The sequence below is a fragment of the Amblyomma maculatum genome, chromosome 4, assembly GCF_055883805.1.
Source record: "Amblyomma maculatum isolate TAMU_Amacu chromosome 4, ASM5588380v1, whole genome shotgun sequence".
NCBI lineage: Eukaryota > Metazoa > Arthropoda > Arachnida > Ixodida > Ixodidae > Amblyomma > Amblyomma maculatum.
Genome location: NC_139347.1, coordinates 195655095 through 195680589, shown reverse-complemented (window position 1 = coordinate 195680589; position 25495 = coordinate 195655095). Strand labels below are relative to the sequence as shown.

At 44.2% G+C, this 25495-nt stretch overlaps 1 protein-coding gene across 1 annotated transcript; it reads left to right on the top strand.

The window, feature by feature from the left end:
* Positions 1 to 5093: 5093 nt before the first annotated feature.
* On the top strand, positions 5094 to 23419 carry LOC146193946 (fatty-acid amide hydrolase 2-A-like). Its single transcript, XM_084602902.1, has 7 exons — positions 5094 to 5571; positions 10919 to 11138; positions 12489 to 12698; positions 19604 to 19723; positions 20298 to 20452; positions 20714 to 20809; positions 21575 to 23419. Exons 1-7 carry the CDS (start codon positions 5383 to 5385, stop codon positions 22160 to 22162), a joined length of 1578 nt encoding a protein of 525 aa, XP_084459028.1. The 5' UTR covers positions 5094 to 5382; the 3' UTR covers positions 22163 to 23419.
* The last annotated feature ends 2076 nt before the right edge of the window (positions 23420 to 25495 follow it).

The window sequence follows — 25495 nt, the reverse complement described above, 5'->3', positions numbered from 1 at the left end:
TCAGAAGGCAAGCCAAGCAAGTCTGAGAAGAGAGGCGTCAGTCGTCTTAGGTAACCTACAATAAACGAAAGTTGTTTGTAAACACTTAACGAAACTCTCTTTTTAACCCATACAGCAAAATGAAAGAAGGAACACAGAAATCTGTACCGCAGTGAAGATATGCTAAATAATGGCAAATTTGTTTTCTGGAGCGTGTGCTGACATGGCACAGCTCATAAACTCTCGTTGGATTTCCCCTTCATCTAAACGCAGCCGCTCTGACCAGGATTTCACTGCGAATTTCATTGACGGTCCTGAAACGACTATACGCTCTTCAAACTCCTATACCGTGACACGTTAGACGTATGTGTATAGTTATCGCTTTTTAATACTATTTGATTTAATCCACGTTGATCTGTGATACCTGGTTCATCTTTGATCCTTGATCTGATATTTTACTGCCTTTCACTTTTCGTTCATGACAGCGTTGCCCAGTATCTTAAGTTTCACTGCTTTTTTGTGGATGATAGGACAGTGCTGTGCATTTTGTCTCTTTCATTTGTTGCAGACTATGTTTTTGTTCGCTCATTCAGACTGGTCGTTGCACATTCATATTCAACTTGATGCATTAAATGGCGCTCATTTCGCTTGAAAACTGTCGCCGAGTGGTATCGTCAGGCTTTGAATGTAATAATGTGTACCCGCATGTTCGAAATATTATAGACAAAAAAAAAAGCAAACCGCGAATCAACAATTCCTATCGTTTTCTGCACAAATGTCTACGGCGGAATGAATGGCAACTAAGGACTGCAAACGCAAACTAGCAAACACGAATTTAATTAGCAGTGGTTCGTTCCATGCAATAAGCATTTCGAATTTCGTATTGATTTTTTATCGTGCAGAATTGTCTGAAGGGAAGCAGCCTGTATAGCATAATTTACGCAAGGAAACTCTTACATCCCGTAAAACACGAGCAGTATACGCAATGCTTAGCTTTCTCATTTTATAACATTTATGGTCTGTAAAAGGGAAGAATATACTTATTTACGGCCTGAAATGAGAATAATAATCAGCGAGAAAACCACTAATGAGTAACCATAACGGTGCCCTTAGAACGCGTCGTTTCTTGTGGTAGCCTCCAAAATGCTTAAAGTTAGTCGGCAGTTTTTTTCCTGAAAATATTAGTGTTTGTTTCGGTTTCTGTAGACAATACTGAGCTGCGGGTAGGCACGATTCCAGAAAAGTAATTGAAGTATGTTTCCAGATTTTATCTTGCATGCATAGCTACATCGTCTTGCGCACAAAAGATAGTCAAAGCGTTACCTGTAGTTTGAGCTTTCACGGAATATCCCCATTTTGTTGGCAAAAAGAAAGGTGAGCTCAGGGTACGTATGGATAGCCGAAATAGTTTGAATCCTATTCGAAGTCCAACACAGGTGGAAATCAGCGCCTTTTGCTAGAGTTTTTCGTGCGCTCCCCGTAGTTTCATGCACTGGATTCCCTCAGTTCTAATGTTCGACATCAACTTTGGTATATGTGAGACGACAACACTTTAACAATGCCTCGCTTGAAAGTTGTGCACTTTATAAGTATCGCTAATAGTCGGATCGTGTTTTTTCAATGCTGGAACCAACTCACAGTTTAACCTTCTAAACCAACAAGTGCGGTTTAGAAGGTTAAACATCCCAAGCACTGTCAATGCTCTTAATTGGGCTAGTTAGTGAACGAATTCAGACATATTGCTAGCGCGCGAGAAAGCCACACATACTGCAAGTAGGCGGACAGGACACACGCTAGACTTGTAACTCAATTTTACTCAGGAAAGAACGCATTTATACACCTAGTTCCCCCCCCCCCCCCCTTTTCTTTCTTGACTTGCTCCGCTGGTGCCGCCTTCAGTTTCAGTCGCGCCAATGTAATAAAAAGGACCTAAAAACGTCACGGTTAGAACTTGCGCTGAAGTGATTAAAATCGATAAGCCTGAAATGCAAAAGTCACAATGAACAGGAAGATTACGGTACGGAAAAGATATTTCAAAACGTAAAAATATAAACATGAAATAAAAAACTATGGTGGCGAAAGCAATCATCAAAAGGTGACATGAAGGCTAAAACCGACTTGTGCAAAGGGAGGCCGAGGTGACCTTAGATGAAACAGACAATACAACCTTTAACTGATAGAAAACTACACCGCGACAAACCCAGCAACAATAAGAGCAAGTGTTTCAACACATGCAAAAAGATACACCAAAACTTTTGATGCAACCACAGAGAGGAAATCAGTTGTCGCCTCTAGGAAGGGGAGAATATTGCCCGCCAGACAGTAACAAGGACTAAGACGAAACGAAAGCTACTGTGTGGTGGGAAAAGAAAAAAAAAAACAAAACCTTCATAATTTTTGGTAGCCATGTCACCTTTCTAGAAATTTCCATTCTTTATTACTGAGCGCGACAGAGGGCTTACTCACGCATTCATCTTCTACTAAGGATTTCCCTTCTCTCCCTGGTAATCATCTTCTCTATGGCTGCGGTTTTCTCCAATTTTGGAGTACAGGCTGGTTGGTGAGGGCACTTTTTGCAATGTTCGACCGCCGTCCATCGCAACGGCTGAAAGTGCTCCTGGAATGTTTCGTTAAGGCAAAGGCCTGTTTGTCCGAGGTGGCGTTTGCCGCAGGGCAGGGGGATACTGGAAACCACCCCCTTCTGACATTTCACGGCTTTTGTCTGGTGTTTCTTGGTGGCTCGGGGGTTTCAGTTGACAACTTTGTGACTCTGTTAGAGTGTTACCTCGAGTCTACTTATGTATGTTTTAATGATGATATGCACGTGCGAAATGATGGAGTGTGCATATGTTTTTGTATGGCTCCTCTTCTGAGTGAACGTTTTCTAGCTCAGTGTGACAAACGTATTGCAATGTGTTTGGAATATGAAAAATTGTTGATTGTTATCAAGGTGCTTCGGTACGTTGATGATTTCCTCTTGTGCAGTTCTACCCAGGTGCAAGCTGAAATGGAAGCAGTGGAGTGTGTTATTAATCTATTTCGTAAATAAGCGGATGAGCTGAGGTTCACGCATGAGCTTCCTGCCAATAACTGCATGCAGTTCCTGGATATGTGTCTCATTCTTGGTGAGTCTCACCTGTGCTTGAAATATCGGCGACGATATAAAAAGACATTTTACCCTATAGTTCGGCCCATTCCAAGTTGGTAAAAAGAAACATTGTGCTGAACTGTATGGGCGGTGCTATCTGCAAGTCTTGTCCTCACGTGATTCTTGACAGTCTAAGTGAGCTGGTGGCACGGATGAGGAAATCGGGCTATCCGATGGAAGTCGTAGCGACCGTAGCAGAGGGCCTCGTAAAAGGACCCTGGTGAGAGAAAGGCTAACAGCCGGCGAGTAGCCGTTCCGTATACCTGCATGGCGTGTCTCACCGCCTAAAAAAAAGTGGGGGAAAAAACGGCGTCTCGGTAGTCTTAACAGCCCCGATGAAGTTGAGCAGGCTTTGCAGGATAGTCAACGACGGCACGAAGAACAATGTCTGAACCAAGAAACACCAGACAAAAGACGAGAAATGTCAGAACGGTGTGGTTTACAAGATATCCCTACCCTGCAGCAAACGCTTCCTCGGACAAACAGGCCGTTGCCTTAACAAAAGATTGCAGGAGCACCAGCTAAAGGTTTCAGCCGTTGCGTTGGACGGTCACTGGGCCGAGCATAGTAAAAAGGGCCTTCACAAACCAGCGTGTGCTCCAAAATGGGAGGAAACCGCAGCCATAATGAAGATGACTGCTAGGGAAAGCAGGCAAATCCTTGAGGCCCTCTACATTAAACTATCAGGCGATGAATGTTGAGTAAGCCCTCCGTCGTGCTCAGTTATAAAGAATGGAAATTTCTAGAAAGGTATGGCGGCTACCAAAAAAAGAAAAAAATACGAATATATTTTTTTCTTGTTCTTACCACACAGCAGCTGTTGTTGCTTCGTCTTAGCCCTTGTTACAGCCACCAGTGTTTTATTTCGTGTTTATATTTTTATGTCTTGTAAGGTCTTTTTCATACCGAAATCTTTATGTTCATTGTCACTTGTGCATTTCAGGCTTATCGATTTTAATCACTTCAGTGTAAACGTAACATTTTCAGGTCACCTTTTTTCGCATTGGGCGCGACTGCAACTGAAGCCGGCACCAGCAGAGCAAGTTAAGAAAGGGGAGGAAAAAAAACACGTGTATAAATGCGTCCTTTCCGGAGTAAAATTCAGTTGCAAGTCCAGTGTGTCCTGTCCGCCTACCTGCAGCGTGTGTCTTTCTTGTGCGCTATCACCATATCTGTAAACATTCCAAAACGAAGTAAGCTATGCTCTAAGGACGCCGAAGTGGAAGGCTTAGGAAACTTCTATGAGCTAGGGTTCATTAAAGTGTGCAGACTTCGCAAGTTACATTACACGGGCTCCTTGCATATCGCCACCTGCCGCTGCGACGACAGACACATGCGCTGCATATGCGCTGCGGCGCATGTGTCTGTCGTTCACGTGTTTCGTCTTCCCTAGCGCTGTTTTACTCGATTCTTAATCTAACCCGGATCCCCCAAGATAGTCGAGCGCTCTAACCACTAAACCACCCCTGCGGGGCACTTACCAGATGACAGCGTCAGTTCCGCCAAACATAAATCGCCTCCTGTTCTCGGTTCTTCCCCGTTCATCGATACAGCCGTGTTTATTACCTTTCTTTGTCATGCTGCAAATCAGCCGAAGAAACTGCTTTGTAGGAGCAATCGTCGCTATGACGCTGCAACCTTTTACTGTGCCGCCTAAAAGTCCGTAGAACAGCTTGGAAAACTTTCATGCCTACTTTTGCGCGTTGCTGCACCGATGCAATAAATCTTCTGAGCCGTTGTTTTGACGGCGCTGGCGATGGCATAAAAACAGTGAAAACCCGAATCCACGTGCTGTCGTTTGACATAAGTAGCCCGCATTTGTAAAAGCAGCTCTGCCACTGCGCTCCTTCCTTCTCTCCCTTTGACGAGCTCCCGGGGAGTCGGGCGCTGACCGAAGCACATTACGTCACTGCGTTCAGCGCTCATAGTGAAGTAGAGACAAACTACTGCCCCTGGCGCGAGGGAGAGTTCATTGCTTCCGCCACGCGCTGCGCAAACCCCTTCGCTTCTACTCCGACCTGCGTATCAAGCCTGTCTGCCGACAGAAGAGAATGTGGAAGGCGTGGCGGCAGAGTATACCGGCGCGCTCAGCGAGCGGAGTATAAGGCGAAGCATAAATGCGTGTGCTGCTAACGAAGACGTCATATCTAGCAACGTGTTCGCTTCAACGCTTTTATTTTGTCCTAATCATCGCGGTGGAGTGATCTGCATTCGCAGCGCATAGCTGAAGTCGGCTCCAAAGTGTTTCTTGCGTAATGGCTCTCTTGTCGGAAGACTGCCGAACACTTTTTCTTGAGTTCGCCGTCTACGTATGGTGCTACGCTGCAAGACTGCTTTTTCACCTGTGGTTTTTTTGGAGGAAGCCTCGGCGACTCCCGGCTGCGAATGATCCTCTTCTTCTGCGTTCTGCCACTTCTCTTGCTGCTGACATACGGATCGGCAAGGTGAATAAGGCGACCTTCTCTCGCACACTATCTGTCTGCTGCGAGAAAAAGGTTTCACTTGAAAATCATGCGACTATTGGGTAATCCACGCACTATTTGCAGGTGCGAACTACAATACATTGTGTTCTGTTCTCACTGTTTAACTTTTGCTCTGAAATTTAAGGTAGCAGCTCTGGCCACTTTTATTTAAATAAAAGATGGCTCCGAACTAGTATATGAAACCTCGCCCTTCATCATATCCACAAAAGCAAAGATAGCATGGAGAAAATATGTGCGCTGGTTAGAATGGCATTCGACAGGTTTATATCAAATTTTAATGAGCCTATATTCGAAATGGATTGTCACTGGGGAGCCTAAACCGGAAATAATTTGTTTATGCGAACCATTTTTACGTTAACCATTCTGGAGACAAAGCCAGATGGTGTGGATCGTGTCAGAGGCAGCATACTGAAATTGCATTATGAGACCAATATCTCCAGTCGACACTTATATCTTACCTCGCATTTTTCATAGTGGTGACAGAGATCGACGCTTGAGGCCAATCTGGGCTCCTCTACTGGCATGAAAAACTATTTTCAATCTTAATAATTCCAACTCCTTCTGAAGCAATCCTCGGCATCCTTAACAATGCAAACCTTTGCTTGTTTGCGAAGTGCTCCGCCGGTGACAGCAAAGGCAGGCGCGAAAGTAAAGTTTGATTAGAAGAATTAAGCTACAAAAATTTTAGGGGACTTTTAGCCTTCTTTCTAAAGTTCTCACAGAAAAAGAAAGTGGTTAAACAAATGGAGAACACCTGGCACAATTCCTAAACGTGTAATGGTAGTCGTTAAGACGCGGAGCTCAGTGCAGCCTAAGAAGAAATCTTTTTGGTCATCACCGCCTAATAAATGGTCGGCAGAGCACACCCTCATGAACATATGATTGCGCTAACCACCTGGAAGGACACTGCTGTGAAAACCACTCATACCGAAATCATCGCAAGCGGTTATTTGTTGAGACGCATATGCACTTACGTTACAATGTTCTGCAAAAAAACACTCTCAGCAGCGCATGCACTGTTAATGCAGGCCCTTCTAACTGGTTACAGGTATTTCTTTTTTGGAAATAATTGAAACTTGTTGAGGAAATCTTGAAACGTCATTTGTTGTGAAATGAGAAGTAATATCATCAAACTTGTTGTTTTGTTTGTGTGTGTGTGTGTTTTGTCGCCTTCACACTAAATGTGAGAGCCACCACATTTTTGAGACATTTAAATAATTATTTGAATATATAGCACATTTACCTTTGCATACCGCATTTGTTATGCGTGAGCATTATCCTGTTATATGTGCCCTTTTATTTTGTGTCGTATATTTAGCGCATTTTTCCATGGCATCTGCAGGCCATTATTACTTTCGTTGAACCATGCTGTATTGTTAATTTTCTTTTCTCCGTACGCAAACGAAACCTTGCTTTGTGTAAAGCTTTGTGCAGCGCGGCGACTACAGTAGTCATGAAATATCCGAGCCTTTTCTGTGTCACATTTTCACTCTGTTGAAAACTGCACACTGCAGCTACGCCTAAGAATGCCTATGCTCCTTTTCTTGTTTTCCTTTGTCTAGACTCGATTAGTGACCTAGTTTTCTTCTTTCTCGAGCAGGGCTTTTACGTACGCTTCTTCTTTCTTCTCTGCAATGAAAAAAATATTAATTTATATTTGTTACCACTGGTTTTCGAAAAGTTGGTCGTCAGGGCATGTCATATGCTGGCAACCTCTAATAAAACCTTAATTAACAGCGCGAAGAACGGGACAAAAAAGAGAACAGGACTAGATTTTAAGTTCTCCCGTTCTTTGCACACCAACTGGCCCAAATGTCTTTGCTTGTGCATTAAAAATTGCAATGTACATCCATCAACGTCGCGTAGTTGAATGACTTCATTGGCGCTTAATGGCATTTTTCATCTCGAAGGATGTTGTAGCGCCCCCCTCCCCTTCTTCTAGATATGAAATAGAAAAAATTCTTTGGCCAGTCAGAACGCGTGACATTAACAGTGAATGCGCTGCAGAGGTTTTCTTTTGACAGAAAGCGATAGCGTGAGTGCATACGCGTCTAAAAAAAAGAAACACTTTTGATACTTCCGGAACGAATGCTTTCCGCCGCAGTGTCCTTCCAGGTGGCTAGCGCATACACATGTTCATGTGTGTGGGTTCTCCCGACTGTTTACCAGGCGGTGGCGATCAAAGGTTTCCCTTCCGTTATGCTGCATTCAGCTCTGAGTGCTCTAGTAGCATGCTACTAACATTGCACGTCTAATTGTGTCAGGCGTTCTCCTGTTTCTTAACCATGTTTTTGTATTTTTTTTAGAAGTTGCAAAAGAGGACAAAAGGTCATCTTTAATATTTTTCTTTCGGTAAAGTTGCCTAAAGAAATTTTCTTTTCACGCCTACCTTTGTTGTCTATGGTGGGATACTTAGCAAACAAACAAAAGTTCACGTTGTTAAGTACGCAGAGGACTGCTTCAGAAGGAGGTAGAATTATGAAGAGGATTGAAATTAGCTTTCGATGTTTGCAGAGGTGCAGAGATTGGCCTCAGACATCGGACTCTGGCCGCACTATCGAAACGGGGAGGGAAAATATCAGTGCCGATTGGATCTGTATGCTTTCTCTGGCGCGATCCACGTGCGAAGAACACACTGGCTGGCTCTACGCTCTAAGCTCCTGAAACACAGATATCGAGGAACACAGTGCGTATACGCCGAACTTGAGTGGTGGTGGCGTAAACAGAGTATTTGCGGTTTATGCTCCCCGGTATGATTCCGTTTAGAATATATACTCATTAAAATTTGATATGAACCTGTCGAATAGCTTTCTAACTCGCAGACGTTTTTTTTTTTTTTATGATATCTTTTGCTTACGCAGAGGTGATGAAGGGGAAGCTTTGGAACCATATCTTATTCGCATAAAAGCTACCAAAGCTCTTACTTTTTTCTGTTCTACTATTTGCTCAGAAACTGCGCTTTGCGAGAGCACTAGTGCCAACAAGCAGTATTCACACATTACTGTGCAAGTGAAATGACAGCTAAGTCAGTTTGAAAGCACTCTTCGCGAGTAATCATGGACGCCGGCTGCAAAGGAGCACTTCGTGACGACGCAGCCGACAGATTTAGCCACGTGTTTAGGTATTTGATTCACGCCGTGAATATGCGGTTATATGGTTGCGAATAATCAATGTAAAACTTGAACCACGTGGTGGCAAAAGGATGATCAGATATTTAATTCAATTCTTTAATATCCTTTTGAGAAGAGGAGGCTAGACTAAATGTCTTGAGAACGGCTAGACCTGGGTCCATTCTCCTTACAATTTCGCATTAAAACAGGCACGTCTGTCGCTATGTTCCTAAGATTAAAAAAGCACAACTATTGTAAAGACATGCGAATTCATCGAGTATACAGGAGTTACAGAAATAACTAGACTAAATACACACAAAAGGCAAAGAGACAATGGAATGATAGTGAGCAACACACGGATATTAAAGCGTATTGCCCATGTCACGTACCAAAATGGGACAAAAGCAATTAAATTTCCGCATCTGATCTACCAGATGGATGAAATGACGTTTCTTTCAATAGATTCAACAAAACAAGGAGGGTGTATGATTAAGACAGCATGAAATAGTTCGCCTGTGCTGTGTGAACATTCCATGTTTCACGATGTCAGATATGACGGATGGAATAATTCATTTTCAGCATTGGCGAGTTGCACGAAGAGAATATTACCAGATTTTATGAAAGATTTCTAGGCCAGCAGTAGCCTGTTATTATAGGAGTAATGTCATAGGGTAAAAATAACTGACTACAAGGACAGCAGAATGGAACATTAGCTACACATTGCAAGGCTCTTTTCTGGAGAAAGTGCAGATTTAATAGACAAGTGACACCTGCTGTGCCCCAGATGAGGATACAGTATTGCAGTAAAGAAGACACTTATGAATTGTACAGCATAATCTCTAGTTGTTATGGTAGAATACATCTTAATCGAGATAAGACACCAACAGCTGAGGCTACTTTAGAACAAAGATGTTCTATATGTTTATTCCATGTTACGTGCACCGAGAGGATAACGACAAGGATTTTTACCAAGTAAAGTATTTCTAAGATGTCGATGTCTAGGCGTATACTGAGTGGATGGGTAATGTGTCTTCCCTTCGGCAGGTATAGCACTATCTTTGTTTTCTTGGCATTTATTACGAAGTGGGTAGCTTCAAACAATGTCCTAATGTTCGCCAGTTTATTTTATCTTTAGATTCAATGTCATTTTCACGACTACCATTGACGAAAACAGAGGTATCATCCGCATAGGATACAGACTGTGCTTTGTTGGTGCAGTGTACTATATTGTTAATATATATATATATATATATATATATATATATATATATATATCAGAGGTATCATCCGCATAGGATACAGACTGTGCTTTGTTGGTGCAGTGTACTATATCGTTAATATATATATATATATATATATATATATATATATATATATATATATATATATATATATATATATACGTATTACTGATGTTTGGTTAGTAAAATACTCAATGATGATTTCTTTCTGTGATAGCAATGCTGTTTCTGTATTCCAGTGTCGTCTAAAAACGTGTTAAAGGACATGTAGCAATTTATAATGATTAAGATATGATGTCATCTTTATGTGTAGTAATTTGTCTATTCCTTACGAGGGGATTGGGAGGATTGAAGTTGGGTGGCAATTTTGAGGTGCATTTCTTTCGCCCTGTTAAAATATAGGAATCTCTTGCGATTCTTGCATCGTGCAGGAATACAAATATGTTTCGAACTGGATGTATTTAGCTCAGCGGATGGGAGCAGTTCGGTAATTGATCGTAAAAAGCAAGACCATGGGGCAGCAGGGCTGTCGAAAAGCAAACCTGCTATTCTTGACCTGACTAATATTGGAGTTTATAGAGGTTACTTGAAAAAAAAAATTATTCTGCGCATCCGGTATTGTACAACGTCAGCCGGATCAAGCCAAAACCAAAGAAAGGTTGATTGATTGATTTGTGGGGTTTAACGTCCTAAAGCGACTCAGGCTATGAGAGACGCCGTATAGTGGAGGACTCGGAAAATTTCGACCACCTGGGGCTCTTTAACGTGCACTGACACACAGCACACAGGCGCCTTGGTTTTCGCCACCACCGAAAAGCGGGCGCCGAGGCCGGAATTTGGTCCCGCATCTTTGGAAACAGTAGTCAAGCGCCGTAACCACTGCGCCACCCCGACGGGACCAAATAAAGGTAAAAAGCGCTAAACGTCCCTCCATGCTCTTTTATTTTGTCCTTGCAGATTACCAGCGTAGACGTTATCTCGGCGTACATCCGACGCATCCGTGAAGTGCAGCTGATTATCAACGCCGTAGTCGAGGCGAGGTTCGAAGAAGCGCTCCAAGAGGCCAAAGAGGCTGATCGGCTTGTGGCGTCTGGCAGCAAGAGCGTCCATCAGCTGGAACAGGAGAAGCCCTTGCTTGGACTGCCGTTTACAAACAAGAACAGCATTGCCGTGAAAGGTGTTGTACTGTGCAGCTCGCTAATGACGATCCAACAAATATGAGTCTTCAGCGTTAGGTGTTACAAAGCTTTTACCGTACGCTTTCGAAGCCCGCAATTTTGAAGCTCAAGATTTTTCTGTCACATACAAGATTACTGTTTTTTCCGGCTTGGCTGGGCTTACAATCGTACGACATGAAATGGGCTAATCTGGACATGTAAGTCGGAGTGCTTTATGATTCCGTATACTGATTATACGATGCGGTTTTTCAGGCCTGATAACGGATCGCTGATTATCTTTGCAGTGGAAGCGGTGGCGCTGTCAAAGCTCTAGTCTTGGACGGTTTTATTTCTTGTCGCTTTCAAACACGTTTTTCCATTTCTGCGTGTTCATTATTGCTAAAGTCTTTAGCAAAATATAATTTTTACTTATTGGCTGAAACATTGAGGTTATTTCACCGAACAATAATTGCAATGTGCAAATTGTAACTGCTTTGGTAAGAGCCACCCGGTTACCCGGCTACCGGTAAATTATTGCCTACGCAACTGAATAAAGCCATGAGAATGGAATATACGCAGAAACTTGGCGTATTCGGACAGAATAATGTACAGTTAGGGTGAGAACGCCAGAACTAAGCACACAAGATATTGCAGCCTTTGAGTGCATGGAACTCCAAGTTTGAACATAAGACTAACTGCGTTTATTATCAATGCTTCCCACACTGCATAGGAGTGCCTTGCTTATAGTGTCGTCTTTTGAGGGTCTCCAGAACATGCATTCCTTTTAAGTTTCATATGCAGGATGCCCTGACTGCCTCCGCAAAACTCATTTATGCCAGCGTCACTGCGTATGCACTGAACCAACACGCAAAGTTGCATCCAGTACTGCATGCCAGGTCGTCTTTCATGAAATGGAGCCAGCATGCTATCTTAGCATGGCAAGTTGGGCTATTTGGGTTATATTCATCTTCAGGAACGAATAAGTAACCAACACAAGCGCTTTCCCGCAACTAAAATTTATTCCAAAGGAAGGCACATATATAAAATGCCCAGAAACGCAGCGCATATAGATTGAACATAACAGATAATCAACGCAGGATTACGCTGTATAAGGGGTTATCTGCATGCAATAAGGCACATCAAGTGTTGTTTCACACCTCTGGTGTTGAAATGTCTCTCTTAGGTCGCCAGTCATCTGAAGACGCCCTCAGATGAGAGACATAGGCATCCGCTCCTTCAGCTATGATTACATGACTCCTTTTTAAACGCACACTCGAACCTTCCTTCTCATTTTAAGAAAACAGTAACTTTTCACTCCTTCAAGATTTATCAACAGCGCCTCGTGCTCTTCGACAACCTGTTCCGTAAAGGGCTGCGCCAGGATGCCGGTTGCCTGCTGTGGCGAGGGCACCGCGCCACGGAGGATGCCCCCAGCGTAGCATTGCTTCGAGAGGCGGGAGCCATCCCGCTGGCGCTGACCAACGTTCCGGAGCTGTGCATGTGGGACGACGCGACGAACATGGTGGATGGATGCACGCTCAACCCTCACGACACACGTCGAAGTCCAGGTGGAAGCAGCGGTGAGGGCATTGTACGACCGCTGTAAAGAAGGCGTACCAAATGTTTTAACGTGTCAGCGTTCAGGTAACTGTCCCACAGAAGAAACGGCGTCAGCATTGGCGTTAAGCGTCAAAAATCAAGAACATGCTGTTGGCAGGTTTCAGGTGGCAGATCACAAGGCCGGGCATGGATAGATCGGAGGAATCGTATGACGTCACGTGAAGACATGAAGATTGAGTTGGCAGGATCTTGTAAGTCATGCAAGTAGCTTGATCCTGTGATTTAGGACTCGGACCCGTGTCCCTTGGTTCCTGAGTCGGCACCCTACCCCTAGGCCATGCAGGCGAGTTCTCTAAACATGGTTAAAGGCGGCTTTTGTATGTACGTCAGGTGGTCTTCGCCATTATCTGGTAGCTGCGTCTTTATGTTAATGAGGATGTTTTTAAAAATTCAGGTTCAAATTTAGAGATTTGTGGTTAGGCTTGTAGTAAACCGCATTCACGAGAACGAAGGTCTGCAACGCTGTCCAAAGGCTGGGAGCCATTAGAGAGGTTTAGTATATATGGTCTTGCGTGATTGCATGTTTAGCAGAATAATGGACCTAAAGCGCGCATGAGAAGACAGCTAACATAGAAATAGCGCTATAGTATGCACGAAAGTTTAAAAAGTTATCATTGCAGATTTTTCGTACTTAGCGCGAAAACATGGCGGCGTCCTTCCAAGCCACTCGCTTCAGCTAAATAAGAAGTCGTCGCGGTCCTCTTTGACATCTTAAACTATACTCGCTGGCGTTCCTGCTTCTCGCTATGACTGAACTTGTTTCGGCGACCAAGCTAAGGCTATTTTGAGCACACCTTTCGAGATACGATTTTGGTTGTAGCACCTCAAAGCCTAATGGGGCGGCCATCTGCTATGCTACCGTCTGCATTTGCTCAGAACGATGCAACTGGCATGAACGTAACAAAATAAAATTGGATGTTAGTGACGGCGCTTTATTTGTTTTACATATGTAATATCGAATATAGATTAAATTAACGCAATATTTCCAGCATTGCATCTCATCGGAAAGAATCATTCTTTTAACTAGCGCCACCAGGTTTACGCTTCTTCTTGCAAATAATTGTAGTTGCCGAGGCATTGCTTGCGGTGTTTGATGGTGGGAATGAGTGTTACGGTATTTATTAGCTCTAGCGATACCTGATATATATTACTTTGCAGCTCAGCAGCAGTAACAACCAATGATGCACGCTAGATCGCCTCCACGCAAAGTCTCTATTTGGGAAGAAGTTGGTTGCGGCATCCTAACATAATGTCCTATATTTCCGCTATCACGCTTAAGCTATAGGTTGAAACATTTTAATTGACGCTATCACTTCAAGCCTTTAAAGACAAAAGGGAAGTGACCTCAGAATAATATTCGCGTCGTAGTATGATCTGTGCAGCAAGCAGTGAATTATAAAAACAAATTGGAGGACACTTCCTTTCCGCTTTCCTTCCTATAATGAGACAGCGCTTTCGTATGAGTCTCTAGATTACAGATCTTCGATCGTTCGCGCAGACGTACTTTCTACTCGTTAAATTCTTAACCTTTTAAATTTTGCCTTCATTATCACTCGCTAGAACGTTTCATGCTGAATGCGGAATCAGGATGCAGGATCATGGAAAAACAAAGCGACAGCAGGTTACTAAGCATCCGCAAACGCGTGGCTTGCAAGATCAGTTCTTTTTTTTAAAAAAAGCACAGCTGGAACTTTTGTGACAGGCACAGGAAGTTTCGCGTGCACGCCAGTTCTGCATGCGCTATGTGGCGTTGTAGCGGAGAGCTTCATATTAACCTCAACTGCCTTCAACACCTCAACATATGATTAATATTTGAGAACTGATGCGTCGCTTAGCGGAAAAGGGCTGACGTTGATAGAACAGTGGGAAGAAAAAGCAAACTGAGACACAGCCGAACGCAGTAGGTTACGGGACACAGCAAGGAGCCATATGTTGTATTTGGTGTCAACATATACATCTCGCGCGGATCATCATCATCATCACCAGCCTGATTATACCCACTGCAGGGCGAAGGTCTCTCCCATATTTCTCCACTTAACCCGGTTCTGTGCTAGCTGCATCCACTTGACCCCCGCGAACTTCTTAACCTCATCCATCCACCTAGCTTTCTGCCGCCCCCTGCTACGCAATCCTTCTCTGGAATCCAGTTTGTTACCCTAAGCGACCATCGGTTATCCTCTCTTCGCACTACATGTCCTGCCCATGCCCATTTCTTCTTCTTGATTTCGACTAGAATGTCGGTAACTTGAGTTATTTCTCTGACCCACTCTGCACGCTTCCTCTCTCTTAATGTTACCCCTACCATTTTTCGTTCCATAGCCCTCTGGGTTGTCCTCAACTTAAGTAGAACTCTCTTGGTTAGCCTCCACGTTTCAGCCCCCTAGGTGAGTACAGGTAAGATGCAACTGTTGTATACTTTCCTCTTGAGCGATACCGGTAAGCTGCTAGTCATAATCTGCGAGTGCTTGCCAAATGCGCTCCATCCCAATCTTATTCTTCTTGTTATTTCCTTTTCATGGTCAGGATCTGCAGTTACTACCTGTCCTAAGTAGACATATTCGCCTACTACTTCCAGTATTTCGCTACCTAATGTAAACTGCTGTTTCTTCCCGAGGCTGTTGAACATTACCTTAGTCTCCTGCATATTGATTTTCAAGCCTACCTTTCTACTTCTCCTGTCTAGGTCATCAATCATTATTTGCAGTTCATCCCCCGAGTTGCTTAGCAAGATAATGTCATCAGCAAATCGCACATTATTGAGGTACTCTCCATCTACCCATATCCCTAACTGCCCCCACTCCAAGTCTCTGAATACTTCCTCTAAACAAGCTGTGAATAGTAGTGGGGAGATTGTGTCTCCTTGCCTAACACCTTTCTTTATGGGAATTTTGTTACTTTCTTTATGCAGAACTATGGTTGCTGTGCAGCCACTACATATATCTTCCAGCACTTTCACGTACGGCTCGTCTACCGCCTGATTTCGCATGCCTGCATCACCGCCGAGGTTTCAATTGAGTCATATGCTTTTTCGTAATCAATGAATGCTATGTATAAGGGCTGGTTATATTCCGAGCATTTTTCTATCACCTGATTGATGGTATGGATATGATCGATAGTAGAATACCGTTTCCGAAACCCTGCTTGATCCTTTGCTTGATTGCAGTCTAAGGTTGTCCTGATTCTATTAGCGATTACTTTAGTAAATACCTTATACGTAACAGACAGTAAGCTGATTGGTCTGTAATTTTTAAGGCCCTTAGAGTGCCCTTTCTTGTGAATGAGGATAATGTTTACATTCTTCCATGGTTCCGGTACTGTCGACGACACCAGGCACTGCGTACAGAGGGTGGTCAGTTTGTCTAGCACGATACCCCCCGTCCTTCAGCAAAACTGTAGTTATCTGATTTCCCCCTTTTTCTTGACCTCGTCCTTCGGCACTGGTGGAACGTCTGACTGTTTTTCCCTACCGCCAATCTCATTACGGTCCTGACTACTTTGGCTACTGTAGAGATTTGTATAGAACTCCTCGGCTACTTTGACTATATTATCCATATTAGTGATGACGTTTCCCGCCTTGTCCCTTATCACATACATCTGGTTTCTGCCTATGCCCAATTTCTTTTTTATCGCTTTAAGGCTTCCCCCGTTCTTTACAGCATGCTCAATTTTCTCCATGTGATACTTCCTTATATCGGCCACCTTGCGCTTATTGATTGGCTTTGATATCGCGGCCAATTCAATCCGGTCTGTTGGATTGGAAGCGTTCATACTCTGGCGTTTCTTAATCATATCTTTCGTCTTCTTAGAGAGCTTACCGGTATCCTCTCTAACTATCCTACCGCCTACTTCTACCGCACATTCAGTAATGATATCTCTGAAATTATTGTTCATTGCTTCTAGGGTAATGTCGCCATCCTCGTTTAGAGCTGAATATCTATTCTGTAGCGAGATCCTGAACTCTTCTGCCCTCCCCCTCACTGCTAAGTCATTCATGGGTTTCTTTCTTACTAGCGTGTTGCGTTCCTTCTTCAGATTTAGGCTAATTCGGGACCTCACCATCCTGTGGTCATTGCATCGCACTTTTCCGATTATCTCTACACCTTGCATAATGGCGGGGGTTGAACACATTATAAAGTCAATTTCATTTTTAGTCTCCCCATTAGGACTTTTCCAAGTCCATTTCCGGTTCTTCCGTTTCCTGAAGAAGATATTCCTGATTCTTAAGTTATTGCGCTCTGCAAACTCAACTAGTAACTCCCCCCTGCTATTCCTAGAACCAATGCCATAGTCACCCGTTTTTTCCCTACCTTGGCATTGAAATCGCCCATTAGTACAGTATACTGCGTCTTTACTTTTGGAATTGCCGATTCTACATCTTCATAGAAGCTTTCAACTGCCTGGTCATCATAACCACATGTAGGTGCATAGGCCTGTACAACCTTCAGTTTATACCGCCTATTAAGCCTAATTACGATGCCTGCAACCCTCTCATTAATACTGTAGAATTCATCTATATTACCCGCTATATACTTCTTGACAAAGAAACCTACTCCTAGTTGTCGCCTCTCCGGTAAACGTCGATAACACAGTACATGCCCATCCTTCAGTACAGTATATGCCTCATTCGGCCTCTTAACCTCACTAAGGCCTATGATGTCAAATTTCATACCCTCTAGTCCCTCTCACAGCACTGCTAAAGTAGCTTCACTAGCTAGGGTTCTAGCGTTAAAAGTTGCCAGGGTCAGTTTCCAATGGCGGCCTGTCCAGCGGAGCCAGGTATTCTTAGCATCCCCTGCTGCGTCACAGGTCTCATCGCCGCCGTGGTCAGTTGTTCCGCAACCGCTGGTGACTGAGGGCCGGGGTTTTATGGAGCTCATTATAGGAGGTTGCGGCCAATTACTGCACCAGGATGGCCAACTCCTGTTCTGGTGAGGGAGTGCGTTGCCGGAGGTGTTTACTGGCATCAGGTCGCGCCCCAAACCTGTTAATGCAATTCCATCGACACGCGGATTTTTTTTTTTTTACTCCGGTGGAGAATTGCGCGGCACCGGGATTTGAACCCCGGTCCTCTTGCATGCGAGGCGGATGTTCTACCGCTACGCCACCGCTGAACCGCCCTCGCGCGGATAACAGAGCGTAATCGCATATTGTGTGAAGCCCTCCAGTACATAATAATCTAAGCGACCACAAAGAATTGAGTCTCTCTTTGAGATATAAAAGCAGCAAATGTGTGCCTTACTGTAGGAAAGTAGAAGTAAAAAAACAAGCCGAGGTGATTTTTTATGAGACTCTGAAAGAAGTTTACTTATGCTAAATAAAAATCAACCCAACAGCTTTTAAGGCCCGTATAGCACATACTGCTCGTTAGATATAAGCAGAGTCCCTCTGATATAAGCGACGTTTTCTCAGTCTCAATGCCAAATGGAGCTGCTGTGCATTGTCTATAGGAGGTATCCAAGTTACGCCACTGGTGTCATTTTGTGGTGCAGAGAACAGCTTCGGCAGTGCAAGCCGAAGCAGATAGAGATTAGCCGATTAGGTGTTCCTGCAGCCTTTCGCCCCAACACAAAATGGCCGCCACTGTGACGTAAGTGAATACTTCCTATAGCGCCCCTGACCTCAGCTTGGCAGTGCTGCGTGTTTTACAAATATGTGGCCAGTGCCTTTTGACAGTTGACCTTTTTCAAATAGCGCTACTGCGCATGCGTGACGCCTCCTCGGCAACCATTTTCACCTGGATGCCATGCGAAAATGACAGGAGGAGTACTCTGCAGGTGCTTTTCCACGAAACGACGTCCCTTGCTTCATCGATGAGACTGCACAAAACGTGCGTGCATCGCTAGCATATTTTAGGTCTTCGGAATGCACGCATTGCATTGTCTCTGCCTCCCCTATCTCGCCTCAAGCGAGAAAACACGACCAGGTTCATGGGCGTCCTGTTGTCATGGGGTAAAGGGGGGGGGGAGGGGGAGGGTGTCATGCAGCGTCCACAGATGCCTATGCGTTCTCTGCCCTGACTAAGACCAGACCTGCGCTCAACTACTGCTTGGAAAATCGGTACAACCCAATTTTGCGAACGAATTTCTGCACAATTTCTCGGTAATGCGTCCAGTCAAACCCACTTTGCCTGGCATCAGCAAACGAGCTGGGCTACTGGAAGAAGGTCTTTTTTCCTCATTGTTTCTATGGGTTTAAGCCACATTGCAGAGTGGACCTTTTCTCATGCAGATTTGGTAGGTACCCTATTAAAAAAAAAGCCTGCAGTTAGAAACGAAGAAAAGGAGGGCGAGGAAGGGGAGGGGGGGGGGGGGGGGGCGTGTTGCTCGTATTCATTGCACTATTTAATGTCAAGCTGCAATGCTTTCCATTGGGATTTATGTATGAGCATCGATCATGCACGCGCAGTTTTATAGCCGAATACGCTTTCCTCAGTGGAATATGAATATAGAACATACTCTTATTTCACCGTAGCGAAAGTAACCATATATTTGGTGTGACTTCGTTCTCTGGCATCTTCTTTTTGGTAACAAAGACGTTTATTGATCAAATAGGGAATACGATGGCAAATAACAACCGAATGATCAAGATACACCAGTGCCTCATAATAGAGAGATTGACATATGCGCAATACCGGTTGTTGTTGTTGTTGAACTGGATTTCTTGCGTTGTTACGTTTGTATGCAGTCTGTGTTAGTGCACAAAAGGGCTATAAAGATTTGTCGCATTTGAACACATCACCTCGTAAGATTTTTTTTTTTCTCAGTAGGCTTGGGACAAATATGCCTTGGTGCGACCTTTGCTCTATTAATTTATACAATTTAAAATCCTTCCGATTCCTTCTCCGTTTCATTCCCGCACAACGCAGGCGGGGAAGCAAGCCTCCTGTCAGCGGCGGGCTCCCTCTTGGGCTTAGGGACGGACCTCGGGGGAAGCGTGCGAGTGCCCGCCATGTACTGCGGAGTTTTCGGACATAAACCAACATCAGGTGACCGCCAGCGGTTTTTCTCTTGGCAGTTTTTATTTTCAGTGCTTGCAGCGCTAACTTATTCCCCCTGGTTTGTCGTTGGTGATGCTGTGATTGTCGGCCTCCACCCTTTCTCCCTAGTGTACGAATATGATAGCTTATGAAGACGCCCGTAGCTGGCAATTGAAAATTCGGGGGCGCTTACATACCGCAAACGCGCTGCGCGGAAATATTATACCTTACGCCAAAAAGCATTCATTGTAACCTCCCATAATATAAGCGGAATTGTCGTGTGGCCTTGAACGTCTTTGTTATTGCGTTAATTATTCCGGTCAAAAGTTGACGCTGGTAAGTCATTATATATGCCCTTAAGACAAGCTGCTCTAGCTTTCGTTTACTGATTTTAGATGCTTTTTCTTTCACTGTAGCAGTTATTATTTTTGTACTTGGAAGCTTTCTGTGACCTGAAAGGGCTAAGTTCTTGTCCGACAGTATTTTAGGAATTATAACGATTTACCAGCACTAACAATTTGTGAACTAAAAGCAAACGAAACTAATGACACATAGTTAATATCATTCCTGGCTCCGCTTGCAGGTGTGATCCCAATCGGCGGACTGCTGCCAGACCTGGGAGAAGGTATGGGGGAATACAACTGTGTTGGTCCCCTGACACGGTTTTCTGAAGACTTGCCTCTCATGCTGAGCGTTCTAGCCGGACGGGAGTCCAGGTGCCTCAGGTTGTCTGAGCCGGTGCGTGTACTTCATGGCATCTTCTTTGTATGGGTGCGCTGTAAACAAGCATGAGTTTCTTTGCATACTAAATGCTGCTTTCTTGATCTTCACCTCCATATTGCTTGATTTTTCATCGTTGCGCACGTTATACCTTTGAAAATATTGTTCTTTGGTTGCTTTCCGGTATACTTTAATCATTAAGCGTATCCGCTCATTGCGGGCTATGGCAGCTTACTTCGCACGTGTTCAGTGACTTAACTGGATCCGGTTTTTGTGCAGGTAAACCTGGAAAACCTGAACCTGTATTTTATGGACACAGATGGGAGCCAGTATTTCAGCCGTGTATCCTCCGAGGTTCGTGAAGCAGTACGAAAGGTCCGTGTCCATAAAAAAACTTGTTAACGTGGCATGCGTGAACACTATTTGCTGGCAGTTTGGTTTTGGCTCCAATTCAGGTCGTCTGCCTGCGAACACACTGCTATTCACGATTTGTGCGTGAATTTGGGCTCAGAAACACCACAACCACTTTGTTTTTGTGTTTTTTTTTTTTTTGCTGTACCACGGGCTGCCGGCGCAGTGGTGTCGAGCACGCTTGAACAGCACACCTAGTTGTACTGAAAACGGGTTTGCAGAAACAGGAGCATGTGCGTCATGGCACCGTGTTGTAGTAATTCGCAAGCAAGCTGGATAGTATAGGAGGCTATTAGAGAGGATTTTGTCATTGGCAGGGAAATTCTACCGAACAGTCGTTTCGGGCGTTGCTAGCCTTTATACCCGCATGGGTAGCTCTGATATTGCCAGCTATATTAGTCTGACTGTATGGGAGGTTAGGGAGACGCGTGCAATCGACATAGGTGACAAAAAGTGTCCTCCATAAGTCTGAAATCTTTTCTTTTCTTTTTTTTACGGAGGCTAGTATGGATATCTTTTGTGTTTAATTTTTTTAGTGGATGTATTTTTTTGTCGCCCTTTCAAATACGTCCAAAGTGAAACGTGCGTGCAATACCAGAACTAGTTGTGCCAGAAGTAAAAACATTATCGCTTTTTTTTTTGCTTGTTTGCTGTTTTGAACTCTAGCTGCTTTACATTTTGGACACCTAACGATTTTCCCGTCCTGTATTTCGCCTTTTTTGTATTTAGGTCACTCGACACATGAAGGAAGCACATGGGCTCGAGGCTAAGCGGTTGGAGATGCCCGAGATGCGGTATGGGTTGATCACGTGGTTCAAGGCTTGCGTCGCTAAGGATCCCACACCAATGTCCGAGCTCTTCAGGCCTGGCGGATTCAACACGTTCTTCGAACTGCTTCGGCTGCTGGTCGGTGCCGGCCGGCATACTCTCGCCACCCTTGAGGCATGCAAGATGGCATCCCTTTTCAATTTCTCTTCGGGCGAGAAAGCGAAAGCGCATCTTGCTGGTGTGGAGTGCCTTCGCGATCGATTTGAAGAGACGCTGGGGGAGAACGGGGTACTCATAATGCCAGGTGCTACAAACACAGCTCCATATCACAATCAGGACTTGTTTATGTACGATTCACCGAGTATGACGGCACTCTTTAATGTGTTTCAAGTACCAGCGACAGCTTGTCCAGTAACGAAGTCTTCGAATGGACTGCCGCTAGCCGTCCAGGTGGTGGCTAGGAGGGGAAACGACCGCCTTTGTTTAGCTGTGGCCAGTGACATCGAGAGACGCTTCGGTGGATGGGTTGACCCAGAACGGACCACTTAATGAAAAAACAGAAGAGTGGAAAAACGAGTCGCGCTTCTACAAGAGCGCCCAGAAATACAAGCTGCAGATGTAGGAAGGCTTTGAAAGTCAGTTTCAAAAGTGCTCTTGGAGAAAGTCGACTAGGGACTTCGCCATTTTGTAGCGCAACATGTCATCCTTTTGCAACATGTCGTATATATCAGAAATTATACGTTCCAGTTTTCTTGTCGTAATAATAAACAAATATAGGAAAATTAGGGGCTTTTTATGAGACACGCACGAAGCGAGCCAATAGTGACTCACATAAAGAAAAACGTAGGGGATTTTTTGGGTGTATATTAATGTGAAAACGCCATGGAGATAGGGAGAGATTTGATGAGAAATTAGAAGGATAAACAATTATAGTCCACCATTGGAGTGCCAACTAATGACCTCCGAATCCTGCTACTGGTTGTTTTTTTTTTTGTTTACCGTGTCATCAATTAATTCACGGTCTTATTATTATTTCACATTACCTACGTCAAAAACAAATAATCTATGCCTTCCTTTGTGTCAGTGGCTATTGGATATTTTCGTACAGTTTCGCCCTAATTAATAAGAGTGGCAAGAAAGGAAGTCCTGCTTATTTAGCAGGCATACATGCAGTACATGAAACTCACGGAGGATTCGTTGGATGGTTTTATTTTTATATATACATATAGTCATAAAAACTGTTTTATGTTTCTTGCAGAAATTCCATACATAACAAAAGTTTAGGCGATCTGACTCGAGGTGTCGCTTTAAGGAAAAATAGCAAATGAAATAACTTATAGTTATTTGCCGTTCAAGGAAAGCTTTCGAGTTGCGATAATTCTTCGGATTACATTGTGGAAAGTATTTGCTCACATTTAATTTATTATATAGCATGCAGTTGTGATTAAGACTTTCACGAAGTTCTGGAATTTCAGAGGAAGAGTTAATTCCGTGGAATGGAATATATTTGCGTAATGTCTTCGTGTTCAGAAGATGGCCTTCTGAATTAGTAACTTTCCGCAATCAAAACTTTGAAAGGACCACTGACCTCCACTATGACTCAAAAATATCTCATGGCGAGCTACACTCTAAACAGGAATGAGCCTATAAGGAAGTGAAAAGGGGAGTAGCCCGAGGGAAAAGCACTGCGCGAAAATACACACAATCACTTGCTATTCTGCCATGTTGACCAGAGAGAGCAGGAACCACTCATGCTGCACCATACGCAGCTTTTCCCCGCTTTTCTAGCCACATGTTGCTTGTTCGATCTGCTGTAGATGGGGGGGGGGGGGGGGGGGGGGGGGGGGGAATAAAGCGAAACTAGACTTAACTAAACTAAAAGCGAGCAGTTATATCCAGCTCTAAAACGGAAGCCCGTATTGAGGCGTGCAGGAGTACAATCCTTGTGGCGCCGCTGGCGGCGTTAGATGGCCGCCAAAAAAATAGGCGCTTTGCCGCTTTGATTGGCGGTACCTGCTGTGTATGGTGGCATTCTTCGCAATTCGTTGACACTTAGATGAGCGTTGGTAACCTGCTCCGGGACTCCGCTCAAGTTCAAGAACACCACAATAAATATAAGGGGTGCATATAGGCGCCCAGAGATTTGCCGGCGTGAAAGGTTGGGGTGCTAACTGATCTGGCGTAGTTCCTAAACATGAGAAACATTTCTGATCTGCAATGATTTCAACCCCTGTATCTATCTTTGGGCTCAACAAAAAGACACCACATTAGTTCTTCGTGGTTTTGTTTTTTTGTGTGAAAATAACTTTGCTTCGGATAATTGCTTCATTATTAATATGCAGAAGAATCAAGTAATGTTCAACAGTCTCGGGAAGGAACAGCAGTTCAAAATAGGCAACGAAGTGCTGGAAATGGTAGGCGAATATGTCTACTTAGGCCAGGTTATAACCGTCTATTCGGATATTGAAAGCGAAATGACTCGGAGAATAAGATTGGATTCAGGGCTTTTACCATGGCAAGTACACGCAGATTATGAGCACCAGCTACCGGCATCACTCAAGAGGAAAGTATATAATGGTTGCATGTTATCTGTACTCACCTATGAGGCTGAAAGTGGGAGCTAAAGAAAAGGTTTTTCTGCTTAAGCTGAGGGCAAAACAGAGAGCTATGGAACGCAAAATCATAGGTGTAACGTTAAGAGCTGAGGCGTGAAGAGTCAGAGAAATCACTCGAGTTAATGACATTCTAGTGCAAATCAAGAAAAAGAAATGGACAAGATCAAGGCATGTAGTGCGAAACGAGGATAACCGATGGTCGCTTAATGTAACAAACTGGATTCCAAGGGAACGAAAGCGTAGCAGGGGGCGGAAGAAAGCCAGTTGGGTGGATGAGGTTAAGTTCGCAGGGTACATTGAATGCACCTAGCACAGGACCGGGTTAATTGTAGGAATAAGGGAGAGACCTTCGTCCTGCAGTGGCTATAGTACGGCTGATGATGATAATGAATTGCTTCAGGCCTGTAATGTGATGTGAAGAAATCCTTGAAGTTGTGTTTGGCCAGCATATAGGTAATGCAAATTAAAATCAGCAGGAAGTCACTGGCAAATACTCCGTCTAAAATTCAGCGGAAATAGATGCAAGGGAAGACAGGAAGCCCTGCAACCCATATCTATGATAAAAAAGAAGAAATTTGCTGGACGGACGCCGCGTGGCACCCTACAACTGTAGCGACAGTGGCGGTGGCTGCCTGGAAGAGGGACGCAGTCTACACAGCCACGGTATGGAATGAAATCAGCACCGAGGCGGAAGAAACGTCCAGTACAATCCAGACCATCAAATCATTCCATAGTTATAATGAATGGCTTTGTAGCGGCGCGCTCTAGCTATGAGAATGGATGCACGTTCCCTGTTGCGCATCGCATCAACCATCGGACGCGTAATTTTCCTTGAACCTGTGGCATCAGGAAGTATTGGCATTTACCTCTCACTTGAAAAAAAATGTGTTTAGTGCGACAGTAGACAGAATTATTCTCCGGCACAAGCGGCAGACCATACCAACGCACAGGAGACGGAGGCCACCCGACTCGCTTCTTCGTACGTACTGCAACATTTCTGACTGGGCAATAAAACATACTCTACCGTCTCACAAAAATGAGAAGTGGAGTGAAGGGTTAAACATGGCTTGAACTTAGTACTTCGAGCGAAAGCTTATTTAAGCACGGTTTTACATGGCTTAGCAAGGTACGTACAATGCTTGAATTAGGGGCGGCTGAAGCTTCGCCAAGAGCAGACGACACAGCGCTTTCAGTACATGCATGCAGCCTTATCATTACGCGATACTTCAAGTGTGTTTTGATCAAGTTGTTTTTTTTCGGCTAAGAA